This window comes from Bubalus bubalis, chromosome 14, assembly GCF_019923935.1.
Source record: "Bubalus bubalis isolate 160015118507 breed Murrah chromosome 14, NDDB_SH_1, whole genome shotgun sequence".
Classification (NCBI taxonomy): domain Eukaryota; kingdom Metazoa; phylum Chordata; class Mammalia; order Artiodactyla; family Bovidae; genus Bubalus; species Bubalus bubalis.
The window spans coordinates 26,110,429-26,133,583 of NC_059170.1; the positions used below are offsets into that span (position 1 = coordinate 26,110,429).

The window sequence follows — 23,155 nt, forward strand, 5'->3', positions numbered from 1 at the left end:
GTGCACCCCCAAGCAGTGAATTCAGCAAATTGGCTCCCTGCCCCCACCGCCCCGTGACCCCAAGGCTTGCTCCCAGCACTGCCTGCCCCCTCCACCAGCTCTCCAGGTACAGCTCAGCGGATGTAGGAGGGGGCCTCATCCGAGTGGCAGAGTCAGGTCCACATCGAAGCTTCAGGTGCCTGACTCATTCCGGCTCAGGCCGGTAATAACAAGCCCCATGTTTTTCTCCAGCGTCCACTTCTCTGACACACAGAATAGTCAGGAAATAAAAGATTCGAGTACTATACAGCTGCTTTGCTTTCTCTACAAAGAAAAAAAAAAAAAGAAAAGTCGGGGGTGGGGAGGGAGAAAGGAGCAAGGAGGCAGGAGACTAGGCCGGCAAATAATGATGTCGCAAAAACAAGCTTATTGCTGGTGTGTTACATAAACAGCCCCACCATCCTTTGCTGCAGCCCAGGGAAGAAGCTGTGCCATAGTGACACTTGGGCTAGTTTCACACCTGAGCTTGGAGTTACTCAGAGGTGCATTAACAACTAATGATTCAATTGAGGGAGGCCTGGATTGCCATTTTGACTTGCCACATATTAGCATACCCATCTAGAAACCCGGAATCTTCCAGTTAAGCTCCCCAGTGAAACTCAGAAGGGGCCTTTCCAAGATGCCTGATATTTAGGAAAAGGAAATTAAGCTAATTGTGAAAGCGCCTGACATGTTTCCTTAATATCTAGGTAGTTGAAGGCTAGGATTGAATATTATGAATTCCTCACATGATAAGTGTTTGAATATATGTCATGGCTTCCACACGTGGTTTTCCAAAGGTGCAGCTCAGAAGTACTCAGGGCCCTGGCTTCCTTTGCCTTCTTTTTTTTTCTTTTCTTTTTAATCTCCTTTCTTTCCTTTTTCTGTCCCCCCCCCTCCCCCCGCCCCTTAAATGTTACTGCATTGCTCACCTGAAATGTCCTTTTCAGAAAGTTCTCTGATAGCTCACAGGCTGGTGACGTCTTCACAAAATGAGAGGAGCTGAGATTGCCAGAGAGGGCCCTGGGCACTGCAGTGGCTGTGACAGGCAGGAGTGTCACCCAGCGGAGCTCTGTAGCCCTCGGCAGGCAGGAGGAGGGGGGCGCATTTCATTATGCGTGGAAGTTATAGCTTTATTTCAAACACAAACATGCAGGCCAGCAAGGATATTAAATACGCAGTCACGCTTTCCCTCTGAGCGAGGAAGGCGCTCGGATTTTATCTTCCTTCCAAGCAGCTTCCTTCTGCCCCTTAGATAAGTCAACAGGGAGAATCGACCTCCAAGTGTGGCTACATTGCGACCCCCTGACAACGCCTGGGAGGGAGGGAGCCGGCATGATGGAGCTGAGGGCACCCTTGCTGACGGGGAAGATGGCCTCACAGCACCTTGGCTGCTGCCGCAGAGAGGCCGGCTCCAAAAACATCGATTTTTCTCCCCATTCTCCCAAGGTTAGGATTCTGCTTAGAACTCTCTGCTTCCTGCTAAGATTTCCATCACCAAAGGGCCTGATTTCAGGCAGAGAAAGGACCACTTTAGCAAATGAGAGGAGAGGAAAGCTGAGGGTCATTTCAACTGCGGCAAAAATCAGCCATGCCATTTTCCCTGACAGCACTTTAATTATGATGAAAGAACAAGATGGGTTTTGGTTGTTTTTTTTTTTTTTTTTAAACCAAGGAGGCTTGTGCTGGGGGGAAGGGAGGGGGCTCTGAAAGAGATATGAGGGGAGTGCCAAGCGGGCTGTCACTGCACAGTGATGGATATGCCGAAGGAGGGAGGGAAGCCCCCTGCCCGTGGTCCCGGGTCCCTGCTCCAGTTGTGCTGGTCAGGCCGGCTGTTTGTAGCCAGGGCTGAGCCTGGCCTGGGAAGAGCCCACAGGACAGGCCTTAGCCAGTGCCTCCTGAATGCTGGCTTCTCCCTTCCCCTCTGTGGAGTGAACTGTGACTTTAACCTCGAGCTGGGGGAGTCTCGCTAGTGTTCTGCTCCACTGGCTTTTAAAGCAGCTGAGGGGTTTTCAGTGGTCAAACGTCTCATTGTTGAAAATGGTGGGGTGTTTTTTGTTTTTTTTTTTTCTTTTTAAAGTCAGGTTCTAGGGCCTGGGAGCTGCAGAGGAGGCCAGAGAGAACCCTTCAGGTCTGAGGGCTGAGGCCCGAGCTGTAGCAGTGGGAAAAGAGGTGGAAAGCTGATGTTAATCAGTTTCTTTCAGGTCTGGCGAGAATCAGGGAAAAGGCCCATTTCCCCTTCCACCCACCCTGCCTTGACCTTCGACCTTGAGCTCTCAGGAACTCCTCCCCCACCCCCCCAGCCCCTGAAGGTGGCCCTGGGATTCAGACTGGCAGTATTTAGAGAAAAAGAAAAGTGAATTCCAGACTCACTCTCAGCTGAAAAGAGCCTTAGCTCCTGGGCTTGGGAATGTGAGGAAAAGAGCAACATGGATCCAGGCTGCCCATGGGGCCCAGGAATGGAGGGAGGTGGTGGGGCATTATTTCAGCCCCCTCCTCCGTTTTAGAACCTTTTCATGCCCTGCAGACACCAGGTACCAGCTGCTGGAGAGCCTCTAGGACAGAACTACACAAAGCAGGAGACGTGATGTGACCCTGACTTTGTGCCTCTGAATTACCCAATGTCTGTTTCACACGCAGGCAGAGCACCCGGGAGGCTGCGGTAAACACCCAGGGGCGTAGTGCCCCCAGCCCTCGGGGGTGGGGTGCTCTACGCCAGCAGGTTCTTCCAAACAGTCCATGACTTTTCCAGGGTCCCTTCTGCCCCTCAGTGAACCGTCAGGCTGATACAGACCCTTCCGGTTGTGATGACAATTACCAGGCAGAGGGTAGTGAGACAGCAGGGACTTAGGGCTCAATGGCAGGAGAATAATGGGCATTTCCCAGTGAAGCCACTTTATTTCTTGCACTTTGCCGAGAGAATTCACAAGCCAAGTGCAACACCCGCAGGATCTCACGGGAGGTGGCAGTGGTCTCAGGGTGCAGAGACGCCTCCTTTTTCTAGAACAACTGCAGTGTCCCCATCTGAGCCCCACCAAAAGGCAGATTCTTTATCTAGATGCTCGGCGACTCTGCCTGCTGCAGAGATGGAGGAACTGTGATCCTGCTGATTTCAATGGACCGGTTGAGAAAACACGAGAGAAAAACAAATCTTTTTCTCAGTTTTCTCTTTTCTGCTTGGGAAACAATATTAGGGGCTGGCAGTTGGGTCTGCATGGAGAAAGATACAGGGGCAGCATCCTGACCTCCCGCTGTGTTGGGGGTCTGTAGGTATTTTAGAGGGATTTTAGTTGGGAGGGGGGAAAAAAACAGACAAATAAGATACAGAGTCTATGGGGTCAAAGCAGGCCACATTAGGAGATTGTACCTTTTCAGTGTCTGAGTTAGAATCGTCTGAGAGGATTTTGGGTCTCTCTTAGAAATAAATAGGCACTTTGGAAAAGGAAAATATCCTGTTCTTTAAGAAACGGGGGTGATCGGTTAATGCCAGGCGGCCGTGATCTTAATCCTGTCTGAAGAATTGGTCTCATTTTTCATGTCAGAATTAATATTGGTTGAGATTAGATGGCTTCTTAATTTAGACCATTTGCATTTTACAGAGTGCTTAAAAGTGGTGGGGGGGGGGGGGCGGCGGCGGCGTCAAGCCACTTTATGATGGCACCAGAGCCAAATAAATAGGACCATATAAAAAGGTTATATTGATAACCTTTTACAACATCCATTCTTTCTGCCCTGTCTTCGCTCTGGCAAACTTTGAGTCATTTAGCACAACCTGAAAACTCGGATTTTCCTTGCTCGAAAAATGTAATGCTTCCTACTATAGTATGTTTTTTCTTGTCGCCCACAAACTTCCTCTTCTGGTGACCCTTCTGACTTTTTGTGTTCTTGACACTGTAGCATCCAATCAATTTGGTCAAAAGTCCAGTTGTGAAAAAGCATCTGGATGTTTTGTCCCCAGACAGCCAGTTTGTGGAATATTTGAGGATCAGCTCATCTGACCCCCTCCCCTGACATTCCTCCCCCAATCCCGCCCCACAAGTAGACTTATTTTTAGGGATCAGAGGAGACAGACCTAGAAAGCCAGCCTGCTCTTTGAGGAATGAGGAACTAGAAGGGGCATGAATAAGACGTGAGACCCTCGTGCTTTCTCTGCAGTGGCCACCTGGAGTCTGCTGCAGAGGGGCAGAGGGTCACCAGTCTTTACAGGCAGGCACACAGAGGGCAGTCTTTGTGATTAGGCTCTTGGCAGCATCATTGTCAGGGTCAAGATTTATCTGGTGCCTGTGGCCACCTTAGCATGAAAAGGAGGCTGAAGCCACCTGCCCTCATTTTGTCTTAGATTACCACCAGCTCAGGGCAGCTAGTGAAAAATACGGACGAGGAGTATTGCTTTCATAGGAAAAAAAAAATTGGTCATGATTCAGTTTCTTGAAAAAGTGCCCCCCCCATCCTTTATTCTCAGAGTCACCAAAACTAGGACTTGATCGTCAATCTCTTCTCATTCTTTCTCATTTGGCTAGCTGATTCAGACTCTCTGGGCTTCAGTTTCTTTCAATAGCCAGGCAGGTGGGGTAGGAAGGGGATGCTAGCGGGGGCAGAGGAAGGGGGAAGGGCTCCTTGGCACCCCTCCCTCCTGGACTTCAGTCTCAGGCAGAGTAGTTCTATTTGCAGACAGCTCAGCCAAAGCAGAGCGTTGCTATTACCCCCAGATGCTGTTTCCAATCGATCTTACTCATTTTCCCTCTGGGGTGCAGACAGGGCAGAACCCAAATCTGCTCAGACTTCCCAAGCCACCCAGCCTTGATCTGTTATTTTTATTTTATAGTCACAGAACCTTGAAGATACTTTTTCAACAGTTTAACCACATACCGAGAATTACAGGGGGAAAAGGTCAAGAATTGATAACTTTCATTTATTAAGAGTTCATTAAGCAGACCTCTGAATTCTAATAATGACAAATCAATGTCACATTGCTAAGAGGAAAAAAGTGACAACTGGGTGGTTTCACAGAACTCAGGTGTTGGGAGGAAGGTACAGCAAGGGTTCACCTATAAATTAGAGTGATTTTGTTTGTTTCCCTGGGGTTTTCATGTTGCTAGTACCTTTTTTAGTGTGTTTGTAGTTTTACTGAAAACGCATATAGTTTTCTCTCACTATCTCTTCTACTTTGGCATCCATTTTAGAAATTAAATTTTTGTTGTAGAGTTTTATTCTTTAGCTTTCTTCTTCTTCTTTTTTACAAAGTTCCCTTCTCTGCCTTCTGTACCCTCAGTAAATCTAGAGGATATATAGTTATGCCAAGGTGAGGAATACACATCTATTTAGCACATTTAAGAATGTGCAAGGCAAATGAAATATAAAGTTATCTTATATCTGAGATGAAAACATTAAGTATCCTTGGGGATCACCCTAGTTAGTTCACAATTTGGGTTTTTTTTTTTCCCCTGTTGCATTCAACTAACTTGTGGCAGATCAGTGAAACGTATTTAAGCTGATTACTGATTTTTACTCAAAACTATTTAAGAAATTCACTTTGAAAGCTGAGAAAGACTTTCAGTTCCCCTGCTCTGGAGCGCCCCCCTGAGGCCTGGGTTAATAATAACACCATGATAGGAATTTGCAGCTAACTAGTTAGGTCTTTGTGCCCGGTCTTGAGTCAACTCAGAGAGTTGGTGATGGACTGGGAGGCCTGGTGTGCTGCAGTCCATGGGGTCGCACACCACTGAGCGACTGAACTGAACTTGAGTTGGGTCTTTCTAGACTTTAGGATGCTTTGAATGGTTATGAGTAAACAGTATCCATTTAGCTTGAAGATTAGATGTCTCTGCATCCCAACTAAGTTTTATATCAGCTTCCTCTGAAAGATTCTTTCACGAGCTTTTTGAAGCAGCTCCCAGGGAATCCAATTATGAAATCATCCTGTACTCAGAAGGTAGAGGTTCACCTTTTCAGAATAAGGGAGCAGCAGCTTCAACCATCATCTTCATGAGAAGCATCCTTATTGGAACCAGGCCCCAAAGTGGGACATTTGTCAACTTCTGGAGGTGGTTCTCTGTCCATCAGCCACCTGGCCAAAAGATAGGGACCCCATGCCTTTGTGGCTGGTGGCATAGACGAAAGAAAGCTTCATCTGGGCTCCTTCTTGACTTACCCAGCCTTCTTCTTGCCCTCTCCAAACCACTAGGACACCCTATAGGCATTTTGCTCAGGCCAGACTTTTGACAATGCAGAGTTGCTCACTTCACACCAGAGCTCCCAAGGTTTGGTCTGGAGCCTTCATTGGCTTTCCTCAAAAATTAGCTGCCTTCATGAGTGACTGCTGATGTCTAACTCCTGGTCAGATGAAGGGACCTAGTGAAACCTTTGCCCTGCCACCCCACTCTCAAGGTGTTCATGTCTTCTATCGATGAAGGGCTAGTTTTCATTTCTTGGTGTTAGGTCACTGCAACCCTGGGATAAAAATAGGTGTAGTTAGTATGTTACAGATTAGACTCCGAATTTCCAGCTTTGTGCCACTTCCTCTAGTAATACCAATTTTGGTGACACATTTCCTAGAATCCCAGGCTGGCTTCATTTGCTAAAATCCTCCAAGGACAGATCTGTTTGCTTTAAAACCTAGAAGGATTTCAAATCAGACTTCTCAGCTCCCACTTCCTCTCCCCACTGTCTTCTGTCTTGATTTTCTTGTTTTCTATTCAGGGAGCAGGGGCCCCCATCCACCGCCTCCCCAACCCAAGGCTGGCGTTTTTGTTGACGGCTGAGCACACGTGGCCTTCCATGTGCAAAAGGCCCTTTCCTGGCTGGCTCCAGAGTTGTCACCAACGAGTCAAGGGGGAAAACTTGAGTTAGGCCTCACAATTTCAGCCAAGCTGGGCATACATCGAGTACACCTGTCACTTGAACCAGTGTCCAAAATGCAGCCCTAAGGGTCACAGCTGTGGCATTATTTCAGCATGAGCAATTCAGTATTTAATGTTCCTTGGAAAAATAAATCATTCCAAGTGGCTACTGTTCACCTATTAACCCTTAGAGGATTTCATAGAAGGAGCATGGGGATGCCATCCATAATCTTCTTGGCCAGCAACATGCGCTTCCCAGTTCTGTCTTTTAAAATACCATTCCTTATATAATAGAGAACAGGGAGTTGCAAAAACAGCATCCTCTTGCTTTGTGGCAGGAGCAGCCTTCCGGGATGAGAAGTTAAGACTTTCTTTTCCTCTCATTTATATTTTTACCTGCGTGGTACATAGCTTTCTACACAGTGGCATTCCATTTCTTTCCTCTTTTCATGGTAGCTTATATTAGCCTGCTATCACTGGCAAGTCTTATTTTACAATTAAGCGCTGGGTGTGTGTGTGGGGTGGGGTGGGGGGCAGTTCATCATTAATCAGATCTTGGGATTTCATGTGAACGGCCCCCCAGAGCGACCCACATTTTAAATGTATCCTCTTTTCTGTCACCTGGGTCTTCATAAATGAATTGTCCGTCTGCAGTTAATCCAAACAGTGCAAATCATCCTGAAGGCGGAGTGGTCCCCCTTCTGAAAGAAATTGGCTATATTTAGTTTTTTAAGCAAGCCTGCTTTGTGTTCTTTGTAAAGTCAGCGACATTCTTTCAATTTTTTCGGTGTAATTAGCACAAAAGGAGCCGTAATCTGAGAAGGTAGTAGAGACTTCAGCGACCAAGAAACAGGAATGTTCGAGAAAGCGGGCAGAGGCCGCCTTCCCAGTTCTGGGCGGCAGGCAGAGACCCTGGGACGTGGCTGTGGGCACAGCTGAGGTCTGTAGCTCGTGAAAACATCTCCTTTCCATCTGATCCCAGACTGATTGCAAATGCCCGTTGTTTCGCTGGCTAGTTCTCTCTTCCTCATAACTTGCAGAGGTCGGCAAAGACCCGAGGAGTCACTGTAGCATCTGGGCTTTGCTGAGTTGAGTAGCTCCTGGCTCATCAGGCAGAGGGCTGTGCACACCACCCAGTCCTCCATGGACCGCTGGCAGAGGCGAGGGCACTCTCTGGGCAAATACTGAGTTGTGACCAAACAGAGGCTAAACGGAGATGGATGGGGGAGGAGCAAAGCTGGGGCTTCTCTGGGAACCAAGCATTTGTGCCCCTCAAAATAAAACCAGGGAAGGAGGCGGAGCTAAACTATAATTACACATTTTTCTATTTCATTTTCAACATGTGTGGGCAAACACAGAAAGATGAAAATGTATCCACAGATAAATGTGTGACTAATTATGTCCCATTAATTGCTTAATTCTGGGTTTACCAACAACAGATGGAAGTGGGTTTGGTGGTGGGGGGCTTCGAAGGCAAGTAACATCCACAGCCCCATCAGAAACTTACTTGTCCCAAACTGAGGCTAGTAACTAATTGCAAGCCTGTTTGAAAACAGTCATCTACACTTGGTTGGTAGGTAAATACAGTAAAAACACCAAGATGGTAAAAGTTGTATTTAGCAGTTATTTCCTTTATACACAAAACAGCACTTAATGAAAGGAAATTTATTACCTGATTCATCCAGAGTATTTAACACTCTAAACACTTAATTATATGGGGCTAAATTTGAAGAATTGAATGCAATGGGAAAAAAAAAATCCCAAAATCTTTAAAATCAGAACAATTAAAGGATTTCTTTTTAGAAAGATATCTTATTAGGACTTTAGGGCTCTCTTGATTGCACCAACTTGCTTTTTGTTTTTTCCTGTTGGTACTTGTTTAATAAGATGTTGAATCAAAATGTCATTTAACTAAGACATCTTGTGAACAAAGACACAAGTGAGCTGACCCTGTACCTATTGTTAACTAGTCCTCCCTGCATTATTTTTCATCCTGGATGAATTTCTATCCTAAACGCCAAATTAAAAGTTTGAAGCAACAGGCTTTCCCATTACCTAACAAAAGTTAGTTTGGTTTAGGAAAATTAACTCTTCTGCTATAGAGTGGTAACAGTTTTACATACCTCACCCCTCAATTAGGACCTCCAGTAAGAGGGTCCGTTGATCTGTGGTTGATGTCAGTAAGCCCCTCATCCAAATTATCTACCTTGAATCTTTGCAGGGCTATCATGTGTATCATTGTTAAGGTTTCAGTTTTTAAAAGGAACAGTGTAGACTCTACTCTATTGTGTTCCTCTTTCAAAGTGTTTGGTGACTTTGTTAAAAGTCCACTCCTGGGAATGTCATGAGAAAGGCTCTAAGGGTCTTGGGAACTGGGCATCATAGAGACCAGGACATTCCTCTCTTTGATGGTGTCCATCCATCAGAGTCAGGGAAGATCCATCAAGAGACTAAAGACCCAATTTCCCTCATTTTGTGAACCGGACTTTTAAGATGTTTGATCTGTATCCCAAAGCCACTGGCTCAAAAAATTGGGTCCAAACACATTGGCCAACGTGCCTCCATATTTTGTTTTGATTAGAGTGTATTCTAAGTTAAAAATAAATTATTTTAGAATTAATAGGAATCAAATTGGGGAATTTCGTGTGGCCCTGTAGTTAGTTCCTTGATGTCAGCTTTTGAAAGGAAGTTTCGCTAACTTGAACACCATGTTTAGCTTTGAATGCAAGTTTAGGGTTACCTTGTGGTTGTCACTGTTAACTGGTGAGTGTGACAAGGAAAAAAATGCCCTAGATAAGCAGTACATTAGATTTTTAAGAACTTTATGGGATTAAGTAATAGAACCTTCTCATCAGGGATTAACTAGGAAGGCTTTTTACAATACCTGCTTCATCATGTGTATAGTACAGGTTTCAAGTCACATTCATTTGCAACAACAATTTCTAGTCGTTGCAAATTTCTAATTAGTTCTAATTTCTAACTAGTCATTCTAGTTAAAGTGCAAAATGTGCTTTAAAGACAGAAAGCCCCATTGAAGTACTAAACATTATTATTAAAAACTTACAGCTAAAAGGTTTCTGTTTTGGTAGAAACCTATTTGTTTCCTAGGCTATTAAAATAATATCATAATTTTATTTTCTCTGGAACCTCACAGTGACCCATCTAATGAAAGTCCAAGAAGAACACATGGCTTGTCCAAAAACTTAATTACACCATTAAGTGTAAAAACGTTTTCAAGATTCTGAGCTATAGCGAGTATATTGCTTCTAAAAGCAGACGAGGCATTCTTTCTCAGACAGGAAGATGCAAAAAAGCCAAGGAACACATCCACCCATAAATATGAAGCTTACAAGACCACTAAAAAAGAAAAAGAAACCCCTTGCCAATCCATCCATTGTTGTAAAGTATGCTTTGCTGGAGGGAGCTGTGGATCGGTGTGTATAGCATGGGACCCCCCCCTGTTTCACAAAGTCATAGCTGGGGGTGACCTAGTGTTTAGGTTACGGGTGTGTTATTATCCCCACTTGCTGGCTTTGGCAGGGAGCAGGTCACCTGAACCAGGCACTTTACACCCGGGACATTCTGGCCCTTTGCCCCTCTTCAGAGCTTGAAATTTCCACGACTTCCATCTCTCCCTGAGCCAAACAAGAGGCCCCTTCCACTGGAAAACTCTCCAGTCTGGACTGTTCCAAGAATTATGCTAATGGATTGCTCCACTCTCAAAGCATAAACCAGGCACTTAAAATGGTAACAACCTATTAAAATAAATCACTAATTCATATGAAAAGGTCATGCATGGTGGCCTCTGAACCTGAAAGCTTTTTTTAAATTTTTTTAAATTAAAACTTTTAAGGCCCTGGGTAGGTCAACTGCTAGAGTGAAAACTGTAGACAGTATCAGCTCACCATGCCAATTAAGTAAAATCTCATCTTTCACTTTGTGTCGGGTGAAAACAGAAAGCCGAACAGACCACAAACGAGCTTGTGTTTCAGAGCTCTTAGTGGCCTTTGCTTACCTGTAAACCATTGATTCCACCTGCTGTCATATATTTACAAAGTAAATGCTTTATTTGTTCATCAGTGGTTGGTCATAATAAAATATAGGTGAAAGCTACACTAAAAAAAAAGAAAAAAAAATTTTTTTTCCCAAGAATGGCCTGCCAGGTTAGAAGTTGAAATGGCTGAAGCCTGACCTTGCTTTATACATTCTAGGACAATAGTCCTGATTGTACTTGCCTGGAATATGTGTCAGCATATGACATGGGACAGCTTCACTCCTTTCAAAGTTCAGGCGGCATATTTATCTAAAAGGGGGGAGATGGTAACCCAACTCAGGGATTTCCAAATAAGGAGACTCTTCATTATATTCTTTGTAGTAATGTGTAGCTCCTGGCATAAGTATCAAGGTTGTATTGGTTACTATTTACCTTGTTCCTCTTAAATACAATGTATTTGCTCTTCAGCCACATTAGAAGCAGGAAAGGAAGATGCTTTGGAACAAATGGAGCTTAACAAAAATCTGGCCTGTTCCTCCTCCTTATAAGCCTTCACCAATTTTTAAAAATGACAGTCGATCAATTAATCAAATTCAAGCAAGAGGTTTTTATTTAATAGGTAAAGATAAAAAACTCAATCTTTAGGTAGTCTCTAATCTAGCTGGTGAATGACTAAGTCATAGTTTCAGACAGCCTTACTGTGGAATTTATTTATGAGAACATTCTGGTCTATAGGGTGAATATTTTTATCCGTTTTTGTTTTGGTGGATGACAGTTCCTTTGAGGTTTCTGTCGACAGAAGGTGTATTTTTGTGTGGAAAGAGAGGACATATCCAGAGCGTGATCAGAACCTGGCTGATTTGGGAATGGGGTGGAAGGGCAGACACAGCAACTTTTCTGCAAAGTCCGAGAATGTCTGGGCCCCGCTGTCAGGAGAGGTAGCAGATATAGATAGACCATGAGAGTCTGGAGTGAAGATTTCGCTTCCTGTTCTTAATTCCGAGTGTTCTCTGCTGACTTTGAATTGCGCTGCCATCTCTCAGGTTCACGAAGTGAGGCCTTGTAGAAGGGGGATGGGCGTGGGGTTCGGAGGTGTACCTGATGGGGTCAACAACAAATAATAGGGGACACCTTCATCTGTCACACCTTTTCTTATTTTGAGTTGAGCAAACTGGGGGAAGGGGGGAATTTCAACAGTCCCGTTGAATGATTAACAGTGCCTTTCTATTTTCAAAGAAAAACTATAGGGACAATTTACTCAAGGCCTCTGACCCAACCAATCAATCACCCCACCCCCTAGGTATGTTAGCTGTGTTTCCATTTACAAATACGCTGTTTTCCTCTTTTTATCCTCCAACTTTTATCCAAAGTTTTAATGACTGTTTCAAAGTGAAAGAAAATTAAAGAACGGAGAGAGTAGTAGTCGTGACTACTTGTGAATTTGGGTTGATTGGCAGGTGACCCGTGAACCACCAAAGGCAGTTGCCAAGGTCTTAGACTGACATCCTGGCTACTCTTGACTCACCTGGGCACCAGGTGGGCTGCTGGGACCAAACTTTTATTGAATGAATGAATGAACTGTACCCAAGCAGACACCCGCTTGACTTCAAACGACTCAACCAAGGTCCCAGGAAAAGCGAGCCACCGCCGAGCCGTTGAGGACTGACTCGGTGTCACTGCCCTTAACCCACTGCGCTGGGTCTGCAGTATCCTTAAATGGGACAGTGCTGGGGTGGGGTGGGGGAAACACTTGAAAGTTTTTAAACAATTCTCAAACAAATTCGTGATCAATAAACTACGTTTCCATCTGTTCCAGAACACCCCCAGCCACCGCGGCCCGCGGGCCCAGCCACGGATAACTGGGACACCCTGGCCCACCACCTCGCCAACCCGGGAGAACTCCAAGGGCGCCGACCCCGTGACCTGGCCACCAGCGCTCGGCTCTCGCGTCGCCGGCTTCACCTGGCGATGATGCTCGTTCCGCGCTCATATCACACCGCACATCGTCTATCACGCGCCGCGATTAATTAGTGCCGACACCTACCTCCGCGGGTGCGCGCCGCTGGGAGGGAGGGCTGGGTGGCCGGCCCCGCGCACGCTAACCGGGAAGCGGGAGGTAAGGAGGCGCGCAGCCGGGCAAGCGCCGCCGTCGCACACTTTGCACGCCGCCCAGGGCTACACCACTCACCGAAAATTGGGAGGCAGGTCTGGGAGGCGGGGTCCGGCGCCCACCGCCTTGGGCGCCCCCAAGCCCCCCAGCGCCGCATCCCCCACGCCCCGCGCCCACACCTGTGTGGCCCCCCGCACCCGCCCGCACCCCCGGGGTGCGCGGTAGCCCGTTTGGGCACGTCCCCGGCGGGCCGATTTTTCGGCTTCCCCTTCGGTTTATAGGGGCCGCCGCGGTGGGTCCGTCCTCTGAAGAGAGGCTGGGGCGTCATCGGGCCGCTTAGGAGCGCTGCTCTCCGGCTGCACGCTCAGTCGCGTCGGCACCGCGGAGCGGGCTGCGTCAGGTGGCCGGCCCGGCGTGCTGCTCGCTCGCTGGCTCTCCGGCTCCGGGCGGCGGCGCCGTGGCTGGAGCGAAGCCTCCCGGCGCGGGGCGGCGGCGGGCGGCCGGCAGGCAGGCAGGCAGGCACTGCCTTGCGTGTGAGTGCACCTCACTCACATGTAAGTCCGGGGGCACCGTGGCCTCCCGCGGAAGTGCGAGTCGCCCGGCGCGGGGCAACAGCCACCCGGGCCGGGACAGGGCAGGGGCGCCCCGGCGCTACCGCCCTGCCCGAGCCTTCGGGGCACCCCCCCAATTCTCTCTCTTCTCTTCTCTTTTCTCCATTGGCGTGCCCAAGAGCCTAACCAAGGAGCGCCTGAGGGTAACAGCAAACTCGTGCCATCGCGCCTTCTGCACTTTTTCTTTTTTGAGTTGTTTGACATTTCTCGGTGCTTTTTGATTTCTCGTATTGTTGGGTGCTTTTTGGTTTGTTCTCGCCCCTTTTTCGTTTGCTCATCCGTTTTGGCGCTAACTCTTAGGCAGCCAGCCCAGCAGCCCGGACGAAACCCGGCAGCCGCGCTCTGCGGCCCCCGGGACAGAGCCGCGGGGATCGCAACAGACTCCCCCGACACGGGGCGCACGGGGTCCGGCCAGCCCGAGGCCGGGGGCAAACAGGGCGCCCGGGCCAGGCGAGAGCCAGGCACCCCGAGGTGGCCGAGCCGTCATGCTGAAGATGGCCATGAAACTCAAAGCTCGAGCGTTGGAGAGCGAGAGGAAGACAGCGTTGGCTGCGGCCGAGGTGGCTGCCGAAGCTGCGGCGGTGGCTGCAGCGCTGGCCGAGCAGCGCGCGTCGCGGAAGAAAGGGGTAGCCGAGAAGCCCCCGAAGAAGTCGGAGCAAGAGGCGCCCGGCGAGAAGTTGCTGACCGAAAAAGAGAGGCGGAAGATGGAGAAGAAGCTGCTGGAGAAGAGAAGAAAAGAGGAGAAGAAGAAGGAGAAGGAGAGGAAGAAGTTGGAGAAGATGCAGAAGAAGATGAAGAAGAAGGGGCTAGAAGCCCAGGAGGAGGCCCGAGGCCCGGAGGTCGCCGCCGCAGCCGGCGCCGCCGCCGCCGTCGAGGGCGCCGCGGAGGGCGCCGCCGGGGTCGGCGTGGGCGCCGGCGCCGGGGCCACGAGTAGGATCTGGATTGAGTGGGACACGGACTCGAGTGACGAGGACGACGACTACGACGACGAGGAGGAGGACGACGACTACGACGACTTGATCGACGCCCTGCGTGGCTTCAGGAGCGCCGTGTGGGGGTCCGGGCGGCTGGAGATGAGCGCGCTGAGCGCCCACCTGCCGCTGCTGACCTTCCTGGTCTTCTCCGTGCGCAACCCCGCGTGGGTGCTGGACTTTCTGCTGCACCCAAGCCCGGACGAGGGCCGCGGCTGCGGCTTCTTTTTCGGGGCGACCTGCTGCTTCCGAATGTTCCTGGGCTGCGCCTTCTTTTCCTTCGTGGGCGGCCCGGCCAAGGCCAAGCGCAGAGGACGAGGGCACTCCGGGGCCTCGGGTGCCTTCGGATCCCGCCCTGGCGCCCGTCGCCGAGGGCGCGAGGAGCGGCTCATCTAAGTCAGACCCCCACCCCCGCCCCCAGACACCACCATCGCTGTGTAGTGTGGAGTTTTATTGAGTATTTGTGTATGTGTGTTTGGACACATTTTCCTTTTCGGTTGCTCTGTCCTTTGGTTCGTGCTCGCCTCGCTTTTTCCACACTTCCCTGCTCTCTAGCTCTCTCTATGTCTCTCACTTCTTTTCGAAAATTTTCCTAAGTCCGGGCTCTGGCTCGCACTCCCTCCCCTTCCGCCCACCCCGGCCCCTCGGCGGCGCCCGCGGGAGGGGAGGGGGGCGCTCGGCCTCGGGGGCCGCAGGGCGACGCGGCCCGGGGGGTGGAGCGTTGGCGTCGTGCGAGGGGTCGTCACCGGCTCGGAGACGCCCCCTCTCCCCCCGCAGGCCGGCCCCGCTTGGGGCCCAAGCCAGGGGGGGCGAGGGGGCGTCTCCCGGGCCCGTCCCGTCCCGGGCCGGACGCGGGCGGAGGGACCCCCCTCCCCGGGTACCCGGGGGGGGCCTCCCTCTGCCAGCTCCCGCCCTCCCCGCCGCCGCGGCCGCTCCTCATCCCTCCTCCTCCTCCTCCTTCCACCCCCCTCGCCGCCGCCGCCTCCGCCTCCCCCCGCCTCCCCCCGCCCGCCGCGGAGCTCTGGGTCGGGGCGGCGGCGGGGCTCCGGCCGAGGCAATAAGAGCGGCGGCGGCGGCAGCGGCGGCAGCAGCGCCCGCAGCTCCGTCTCAGGTCCGCCTCGCTCCGCGGCGGCCATCAGACCCTTGGGCTCAGGCTCGAGGGGCTGGGAGCTGCGCGCTCCGCTCGGGCACAGCGACACCGCCCTCCCCGCGCGCTCCTCCCCGAGGAGCCGAGTCCGCGCCCGGCCCGCCCGCCCGCCCGGCGCTGCCCCGGCCCTCTCGGCCCGCGTGAGGCCGCCCGCGCCCGGCCCCGCCGCCGCCGCCGCCATGGGCTGTCTCGGAAACAGCAAGACCGAGGACCAGCGCAACGAGGAGAAGGCGCAGCGCGAGGCCAACAAGAAGATCGAGAAGCAGCTGCAGAAGGACAAGCAGGTCTACCGGGCCACGCACCGTCTGCTGCTGCTGGGTAAGGGCGGGGCGGGGGGCGCCGGCCCCGGCCCGGCCCGGGGGGGCCCCTCGGGGCGCCCCGCAGGCCGCGCGCGCCGAGCCCGCCCCCCGCCCCGGGCGCGCGCTCCCGAGCCCGCCGCCCGCCCGCGGGCTCAGCCTCCGGGGGGCGAGGCCGGAAGGGGGACCCCGGGGCGCCATTCGGCCGGGCGGGGGCCTGAAATGGGGCGGGGGGCCGTGGCGACGCGGGCGCGGGGCTCCCTGCCCTGGCTGCCCGCTCCCGGTCCCTCTCCCGTCTTCCCCGCGCTCTCCTCTCTCTCTCTCTCTTTCTTTCTCTCTCTCTCTCTCTCTCCCTCTCCGCGAGGCCTACACGGCGCCGGGGCTTCGGGTGCGTGTTGGGGAGGGGGAGGGGGAGTCCCACAGGGCTCGGGAGACTGCGACAAAAAGAGGGTTTCGGGGACAGGAAATGGGGTGGCGGGCCACGGGAGGGGGACCCGCCTCCGTGGGGTGTGTGATTTGTCGGGAGAGGGACAGGGAAAAAGCCAGCCAGCGGGGTGGGGGGGGGGGGGGGACGCCGCGGTGGCGGAGGGGGCCTCGTCGAGGGGAGGTTCGGCGGGGGAAGTGGCCGCGGAGAGTCGGGGGGGGGCGGGTGACATCAGCCCCTCGGAAGGGCTCCGGGTGGTAAAGGTGGTGCAGCGAGGGGGAGGGGGCGCGGGCGAGTCGTGGCGCCGGAGCCGAGGGGGGGGCGGGGGGCGGGAGGAGGCTGCGCGGCGGGCGCTGGGCGCGACTTGGTGCGTTTGGGGCAGGACACCCTGTGTGCGCGGAGCAGACGTGTCCCGGGCCGGGCCGGGCCGTTGAAGGAAGCGAAGGAGAATCGAATAAAATAAGGCCGAAAAAAAAAAAAAAATGGAGTTAGTACGCTGAAGTGCCCAGTGAAGCCAAATGACACGTCATTTTACAGTATGACCTTTTTTCCCCCTTCCAGATATGCAGGCTTTTTGAAAAGCAAAGAAGAGAATTAATTGTAGCAGCTGCCGCCCACCCCCCAAGCCCCCCCCCCGCAGCAGCGCCCCCCCCCCATAAACCATTAGCACACACACATTTTCCTGTTAGTCGGCCACATTGAGAGCGCTTTGTGAAAAAAGGAAAAAAAAAAAAGACATGCACAAATCAAAACTGGAAAATGACATTTGTCTGTAAATGGCTTCTTGGTCTGGAAATGGCGTGGTTTTTTTTTTTTTTTTTTTTTTTTTGCCCTTTTCAAGGGGGGGGGGGGGCGGGGGGAATCCAGCGCACTTGAAGGAAAAGACTTTTTTTCCAGGTGGAAGGAGAGGAGAATACATGAATTAGTTGTTTGTCAAGTGACATTTGGTTGTTTGGTTTTGGGTTTTCTCTTTTGATTGCGGTTTTTCCTCTTTGGCAAAAAAAAAAAAAAAAAGGCGTGGGGGGGGGGGCTGTTAACTCCAAGGAGATGGCCTTTCCCCCATTTTTCTTAAAGGTGCTGATTTGGAAAAATAAATAAATAAAAGAAGCATAAAAGAAATTGTTGAAATGACCAGAAGAATTACACAAGCATTGAATTAGTATGGAAGTTTTCCATTTCCTTAGTAATTTGGCTATCTGAGTGAATTTGCTAGGTTAAGACCTAGTTCAGGGTCACATATCAACAAAACAGCTTGATTATAAAGAATAAAATGTAAAGGGCTGTTTTTCCGTTGTGGTGGTGTCTCCTTTGCTTTTGGGGGACGGGTCATGTCTTTGTTCTCCTGGGTCCAGATTTATGTAAAGCAGAAAATTAAGTGAAAATAAGTCTCTTTGGTGTCTATGCATTTGCAATTACAGTAATTAAATGGTACATATGTTGAGCTGTTGTCAAAAACTTCTAAAGGTGGAATTATGGTGTGTGAATATTAATTGCGTATAATTTGATTTCAAAGTATAAGCCTAGAAAAGTCTAGAATCTTCCCCAGGAACACTCTTTTGCTATCTGAATAATTTAAAACAAGTGTGATGCGAATGGTACCTTAAATTTCTGACACCTTTGCACAGTGATCATAGTCTCCCCTTAATTTGAGACTGATGACTCTGAATGCACCTGGCATCACTCGGCTAACCTGCCCCAGGTGTCCTAGTCCTATTATCATAGAAAGCGTCTGGCGTGGGGCTCTGCAGCCCGGGTCAGTGCCATGCGTTTTACATCTTTAAATGGTGATTCTCACCGAGTGCTGCCCCTTACCCAAAAAAAGAGGAAACATGATGATGCCCTTTTTCATAAAAGAGGGTCATCTTTGTTAATTTAATGGAATAAAATTTGAATTACAGATCCACAAAAGATCTTGCAGTAGTTTTTCAGTTTCTCTGATTTCCTAAATGTGGAAACTGAGGCACGGACCTCTGTGTGCATGTAAAAGAGAGGTGCTACGAATTTTAACACGAAAGAAGAATATTGGAGATTCTGATTAATATTATGTACCATTAATATTTTAATTTGTGAGAGTTAGGCTCATTAAGATAGAATGTTTGCTTTGAAATCAATGTTTCTGTGGAAACTAATTTTAACTTTTTACAGATATTGATTACAGCCTTGTGAAAAGGCAAGAGAAGGAGGAATGCTTTGCTCTCTGGGCAGTAAAACAAAACAATAAAAAGTGAAGAGGGGCTAAAAAACCAAATAGGTTTGTGTGGGAGGGGGACAAAAATTGTCCACTCAGGATTATTTGTTGGAGAGAGTATCCATTTACAAAGGCCGAGAAACTAGCAATCCTCCTCCTAGCTTGGTGGAACTATGTTTTTTCCATAAAACACATGTTTTTACAAATTTAAGGTGATTTCAAATGGGGCATACGCCCTTTTTCTAGCTCTGTTAGTCGTGAAGGGCTTGGAATCATTGAAAATTCAGTCGTTTTCAGGAATATTTTTCCTTATGATTAAAGTCTTGTCCTTTTTAACATGTTATTAATAGGGTTCTCAAGCACTATATTTAAATATTTTTCAAGAAGACAGCAAATCGATGGTCTTCATCCCCCCCCACCCCCAAATGGTTGTTATATCCAGAGAGAGTTTACCTTAGAAAAATAAAAGTTTGCAGTAAAAGGGGGGAGGGGTGTGGAGAAGTGGATCAAATGGCATATTGTGGGGCTAAGGGGGTGATTTTTAAGTAGCCCAGGGGACAAGAACCCTGCAGACAAAACAGCTACTTTGAGAAAATGTTGGAGAGCTGCTGTGTCAATTTAGATCTGGGGGCGCCATAGGGGTCTGGGCATTGTCTGTGAACCCTGGGGTATTTTAACCATGAAACAGCTGACAAACAATGAATTATGTGCACATACACATTAAGGTGTACGTTTTTACCTGTGAATGCTCGTAGTTCAAAGATCCAGTTTCATAGTTATATCTGTAATTTTCCTACCTCCCCCCACCATGACAAAATTGCATCATTCTTTGTGCCCACCCCACAAATTTTAAAACAACTAAAAGAAAAAAAACACCTAAACAAACCAAAACCTTTAATTCTTGTTTGTTGTTCTGATGGTGAAATACTGCAGGTACACACAAAGTTGGATGTTTATTTCATTTTTTCTGCGTCGAAATGCCAAGGAAATTTGCACGTCTCTTATTTTGCTTGTGTTTTGCGTGTTGCTTCTACGGAGAAAACAGCAGTAGTGTCTCTCTTTCTCTCTCTCTCTCCCCCCCTCTCTCTCCTCCTTGCCCAAAGTGTGTAAAATGCCTCTTTCTTAACCTGAGACTTACTTTCATTTTCTAGGTGCTGGAGAATCTGGTAAAAGCACCATTGTGAAGCAAATGAGGATCCTGCATGTTAATGGGTTTAATGGAGAGTAAGTGTCAAATCTGTACCAAGGGCACGGTCAGAGTACCACATTTTATACTAACCTTTAGGAAGTTCAGGTAGCTTTTAGGGGCTGGGCAGCCAATGTCCGCTTAATATTTTCAGCCTACATATCAGGAAAGAGCTCTTTAGGGGCTGTTTTCCTCCTTTTTTACTCTTTGGTGCAGCAACAAACAGTAATAGTTATAAAGCCCCTGCGTTGGCCCCGTGACAGGTCTGCGGTAGGTTTTGGTGCAGTGGGTCTCCAACGTGGCTAACACCGGCCCTGGCCATCCCTTTGCCTAGCCACGCTGACCACTGCAGAGCTGGTCCCCACCCCCAGCACATTTCAGCGCAATGCACCAGTGCAGGATGTTTTAAACTATTAGGGAAACATTGTTTCAATAATATTCTCACATAAAACAAAGTGGGAAGAGTCAGCCCTTGTTAGTAATTCATCATCCCCCCCCCTTTGGAATTATCATGGGCAAATCATCATTTCCCTTTTTAAAAATCGATGATCTTGCCTAAAGAAAAGAAAAAGATATTTAAATGATGTAAAGGCTGGGAGTTAGGTACTTCTGGCCAGACCTAGGGGCACTTTTGCCTTTGAAAAGTCCTTCAAGGCATCTTGCTTTAGGACAATGTGACAATACCGCAGTGAGAATAAAGATGAAAAGAGAGAGTGCATATACGAAGATGTAAGCTATAGGAAAAGAATGCAAATAAGGGGCATAGGTCTCCCCAGACCCACCTCAACTTTCACGAGGGTGGGAGGGCTGGTAAGGGTAGTTAACCTTACAAACACTTGCAGGCACTCGTTTGTAGTTAACTAGTTGGTTAGCAGTCCTATTCCTTTTCTTAAATCTGGGTTCAATTTAAAATTGCATTCCCCTTTAGTTTCCACAGGGGAGGCTGAGTCAGAGGGGCATAGTTTTAATTCAGTTATGCACCAACTGCTCCCTCCAATGAACTAATAAAGACCAGTTACTGTCTCCTACTATGCACTACACAGGGGGAAACAGATGAATTTTATCACCTGTTAGAAGGAAAAGAACTGCAGGAGGCAGCTCTTTATGGAAAATTCTAGAATTTCTTAGATCAAATAATCATGGAGGGGGAAGGTAGAGAAAAGGATGATATCATCCATACAAATGGACATTTAGTTTAGGGTGCTTTTTAAGTTTAAAATTCAGAGGGATGAGTTCTTTTACCAGTTTTATGAATGGCTCTCCCGATGAGTTAACAGTATGCAACTACATATTGATTAAGTCATGTTCACATGTCACAAATTCTGAAATTCTTAATTTGACACACCTTTCAGTAAAGCCCTGCCACCAGAGACTGTTATCTGTCAATTAAAACAAAAAGCCTGAAATAGGCTTTTTGGTGTGATTTTGTAATTTAAAGAAAAACCTTGCATAATTTTCCACCCAGCAACTTTCCGGGGAGTGCTGCTTTCAGGAGGCTTGTTAAGCAAAAATAATTTGACCATGTACCCTCTAGATAAATATTTTGATTAAAACTGGATGTGGCCTGCATTTTTAAAAGGATGCAGCAGCCACTGTTTACCTTAGCTCAGGTCCAATAGAAGATAGGACATCCTTGAAATAATTCACTTAAAGTTTTATTACTCTGTGGATTGTCGTAAATTTTTTTAATTTTTAGAGAAAATTTTCTCCCCCCTAAGTGAGCCTGTCTGTAATGCAGACAAGGCATTTAAACCAGCACTTCTCTTTTCTGGGTTGTTCCCCCCCCCCTCGCCAAAGAGGAAGAGACATTCCCAGCTTGCCTGTTTGTAGAGGAAACCATAGGTAATCTCTGAGGATGTTAAATTTAGCCTGTGAAAGTGACATACAGGGGAATTCTTTATGTGAGCCTAGAAACCTTATTTTTATCTCATACAAATGAGCCTCCTTTTTTCTTTTTCCTCGCTGCGGTATTGCAACAAAGGCGGTTTCCTTCTCCACTAGGAATTCCCTGCCAAGTGAGGACATCCGTCCACCCAAGGGGATTCTGTGTGGTGGCTCAGGGTCTCTGCCTCCTTGCTCCGTAAACGTGCGCTTTGTCAGGGCTGGGCTGAGCTATTACATTTGCCTTAACTGTCCGCAGACTGCTGTGCCGAGTACCTCTGCAGAGTAACCGTGGCATATTAATCTGACCTTCACAAACACAGAGGTCAAATGCGGATTTTCCTAACTCAATGCTAGCTAACTCTGTTACATTTGGGGGTGGGGGAGTGCCATTAACACTGGATGAGCTAATAAGCTAATCAATTACAAAACCTGGTAGACAGCTTAAGCCATCCTGTCCCTCCCACCTTTAAGGAGGAGTTCCTGCCAATCACGAAGATTGGGTTTGGGGAGGGAGGGGCTTGGTGGTAGTGGGTTTTATTCTTTTAATCTTTTTTTTTGCTGTGTGCCTCACAGTCCAGGCACACTTTTAATTGATGACAGTTTGTGGGGAACAATTACATAGAAATAAAAACATAGGTAGCTGCCCAAGTCCAAGAAGGGAGGAAATTAATAATGCACCAGAAAATCACGGGCCAAAAATCATGGACCTTTTGTGTGTTCAGTACAACACAGCGACTGAGGTCTGGAACCATCAGGGGCCTTACGCGCTGCTATATTCTCCAAAGAACTGTGAGATAAATCACTGGGTTAGCTCCCTGATGCATGTACATTTAGTGAAAGCACAAGAAAATAATTATCCGTCCCTCCTGTACCTGACGGAAGTCTCCAGAGGGTTCTGCTAATGCTGCAGTGAAGGTGTGGAATTCTTACCTCCATGGCCTGCAGTCTCAGTAGACGTGCCAATTTAGCCAGGAAGGCGACCTAAGAATTAACGGGAGGATGGCGGCCGTTTGTGTAGGAATGTAGGGAGGCTGTGTGGGGTTTTTGTGAAATTGCAGTGCCTTGCAGATTAGGTGAGCTTTCAATCTCTCTTTAAAAGGGGCGGCGAAGAGGACCCGCAGGCTGCAAGGAGCAACAGCGATGGGTAGGAACATTCAAAAACAGAAAAACTTTTTTTTAACACACACACCTGACACACACAAAGCTCATACTGGGAAACAGGACACAGAGAACCGGGAAGAAAACCAAAATCATTTAAGGGCCATCAGCCATCTTGGTATATACATCTGCAAACAACACAATTTCTTGTCATTTCAGAGCAAGTGAAGTGCAAAACGGTGTGTTTTTTTTTTGTTTTTTGTTTTTTTTGCCATCCTTAAAGTATAATTAGATCCAGCTGGGGGAAAGCTATAGATTTCAGCATTAAGACGGTCAGTTTAGGATTTCAAAAATTGATGGTTTCTATCCCCCACCCCCAGCTCTCCATT

At 48.8% G+C, this 23,155-nt stretch overlaps 2 protein-coding genes and 2 long non-coding RNA genes across 21 annotated transcripts in view; 2 read left to right on the plus strand and 2 right to left on the minus strand.

Moving 5' to 3' along the window:
- Positions 1-23,155, plus strand: part of LOC112577614 (neuroendocrine secretory protein 55) — a 60,011-nt gene that overhangs the window by 32,941 nt on the left and 3,915 nt on the right. For 4 of the 5 annotated variants that reach the window (XM_044927807.1, XM_044927808.1, XM_044927809.2 and 1 more), the window contains one exon: positions 19,750-19,822. The gene's annotated coding sequence lies outside the window, so the exon portion shown is untranslated. Of the gene's footprint in view, positions 1-19,749; positions 19,823-22,767; positions 22,813-23,155 lie in introns of those variants that run through there. The other variant, XM_044927805.1, reaches the window with a different exon arrangement.
- GNAS (GNAS complex locus) overlaps positions 1-23,155 on the plus strand; it is a 54,025-nt gene that overhangs the window by 19,767 nt on the left and 11,103 nt on the right. For 4 of the 13 annotated variants that reach the window (XM_044927799.1, XM_044927800.1, XM_006049040.3 and 1 more), the window contains 2 exons: positions 19,750-19,822; positions 22,768-22,812. In XM_044927799.1, the coding sequence (XP_044783734.1) occupies positions 19,750-19,822; positions 22,768-22,812 (118 nt within the window). Of the gene's footprint in view, positions 1-13,451; positions 13,516-15,563; positions 16,009-19,749; positions 19,823-22,767; positions 22,813-23,155 lie in introns of those variants that run through there. The other 9 variants (XM_044927801.1, XM_044927802.1, XM_025263756.2 and 6 more) reach the window with 5 other exon arrangements.
- Positions 197-1,166, minus strand: LOC123329191. The gene is made up of 2 exons (XR_006544509.1): positions 951-1,166; positions 197-303 (listed from the first exon to the last, which is right to left on the minus strand). It is a non-coding gene; the product is annotated as an uncharacterized LOC123329191 (long non-coding RNA).
- On the minus strand, positions 4,751-13,015 carry LOC102411993. Of its 2 annotated transcripts, none has more exons than XR_006544507.2 (2): positions 12,896-13,015; positions 4,751-11,949 (listed from the first exon to the last, which is right to left on the minus strand). It is a non-coding gene; the product is annotated as an uncharacterized LOC102411993 (long non-coding RNA). The 2 variants fall into 2 exon arrangements; XR_006544508.2 differs by having other exon boundaries at positions 12,377-12,969.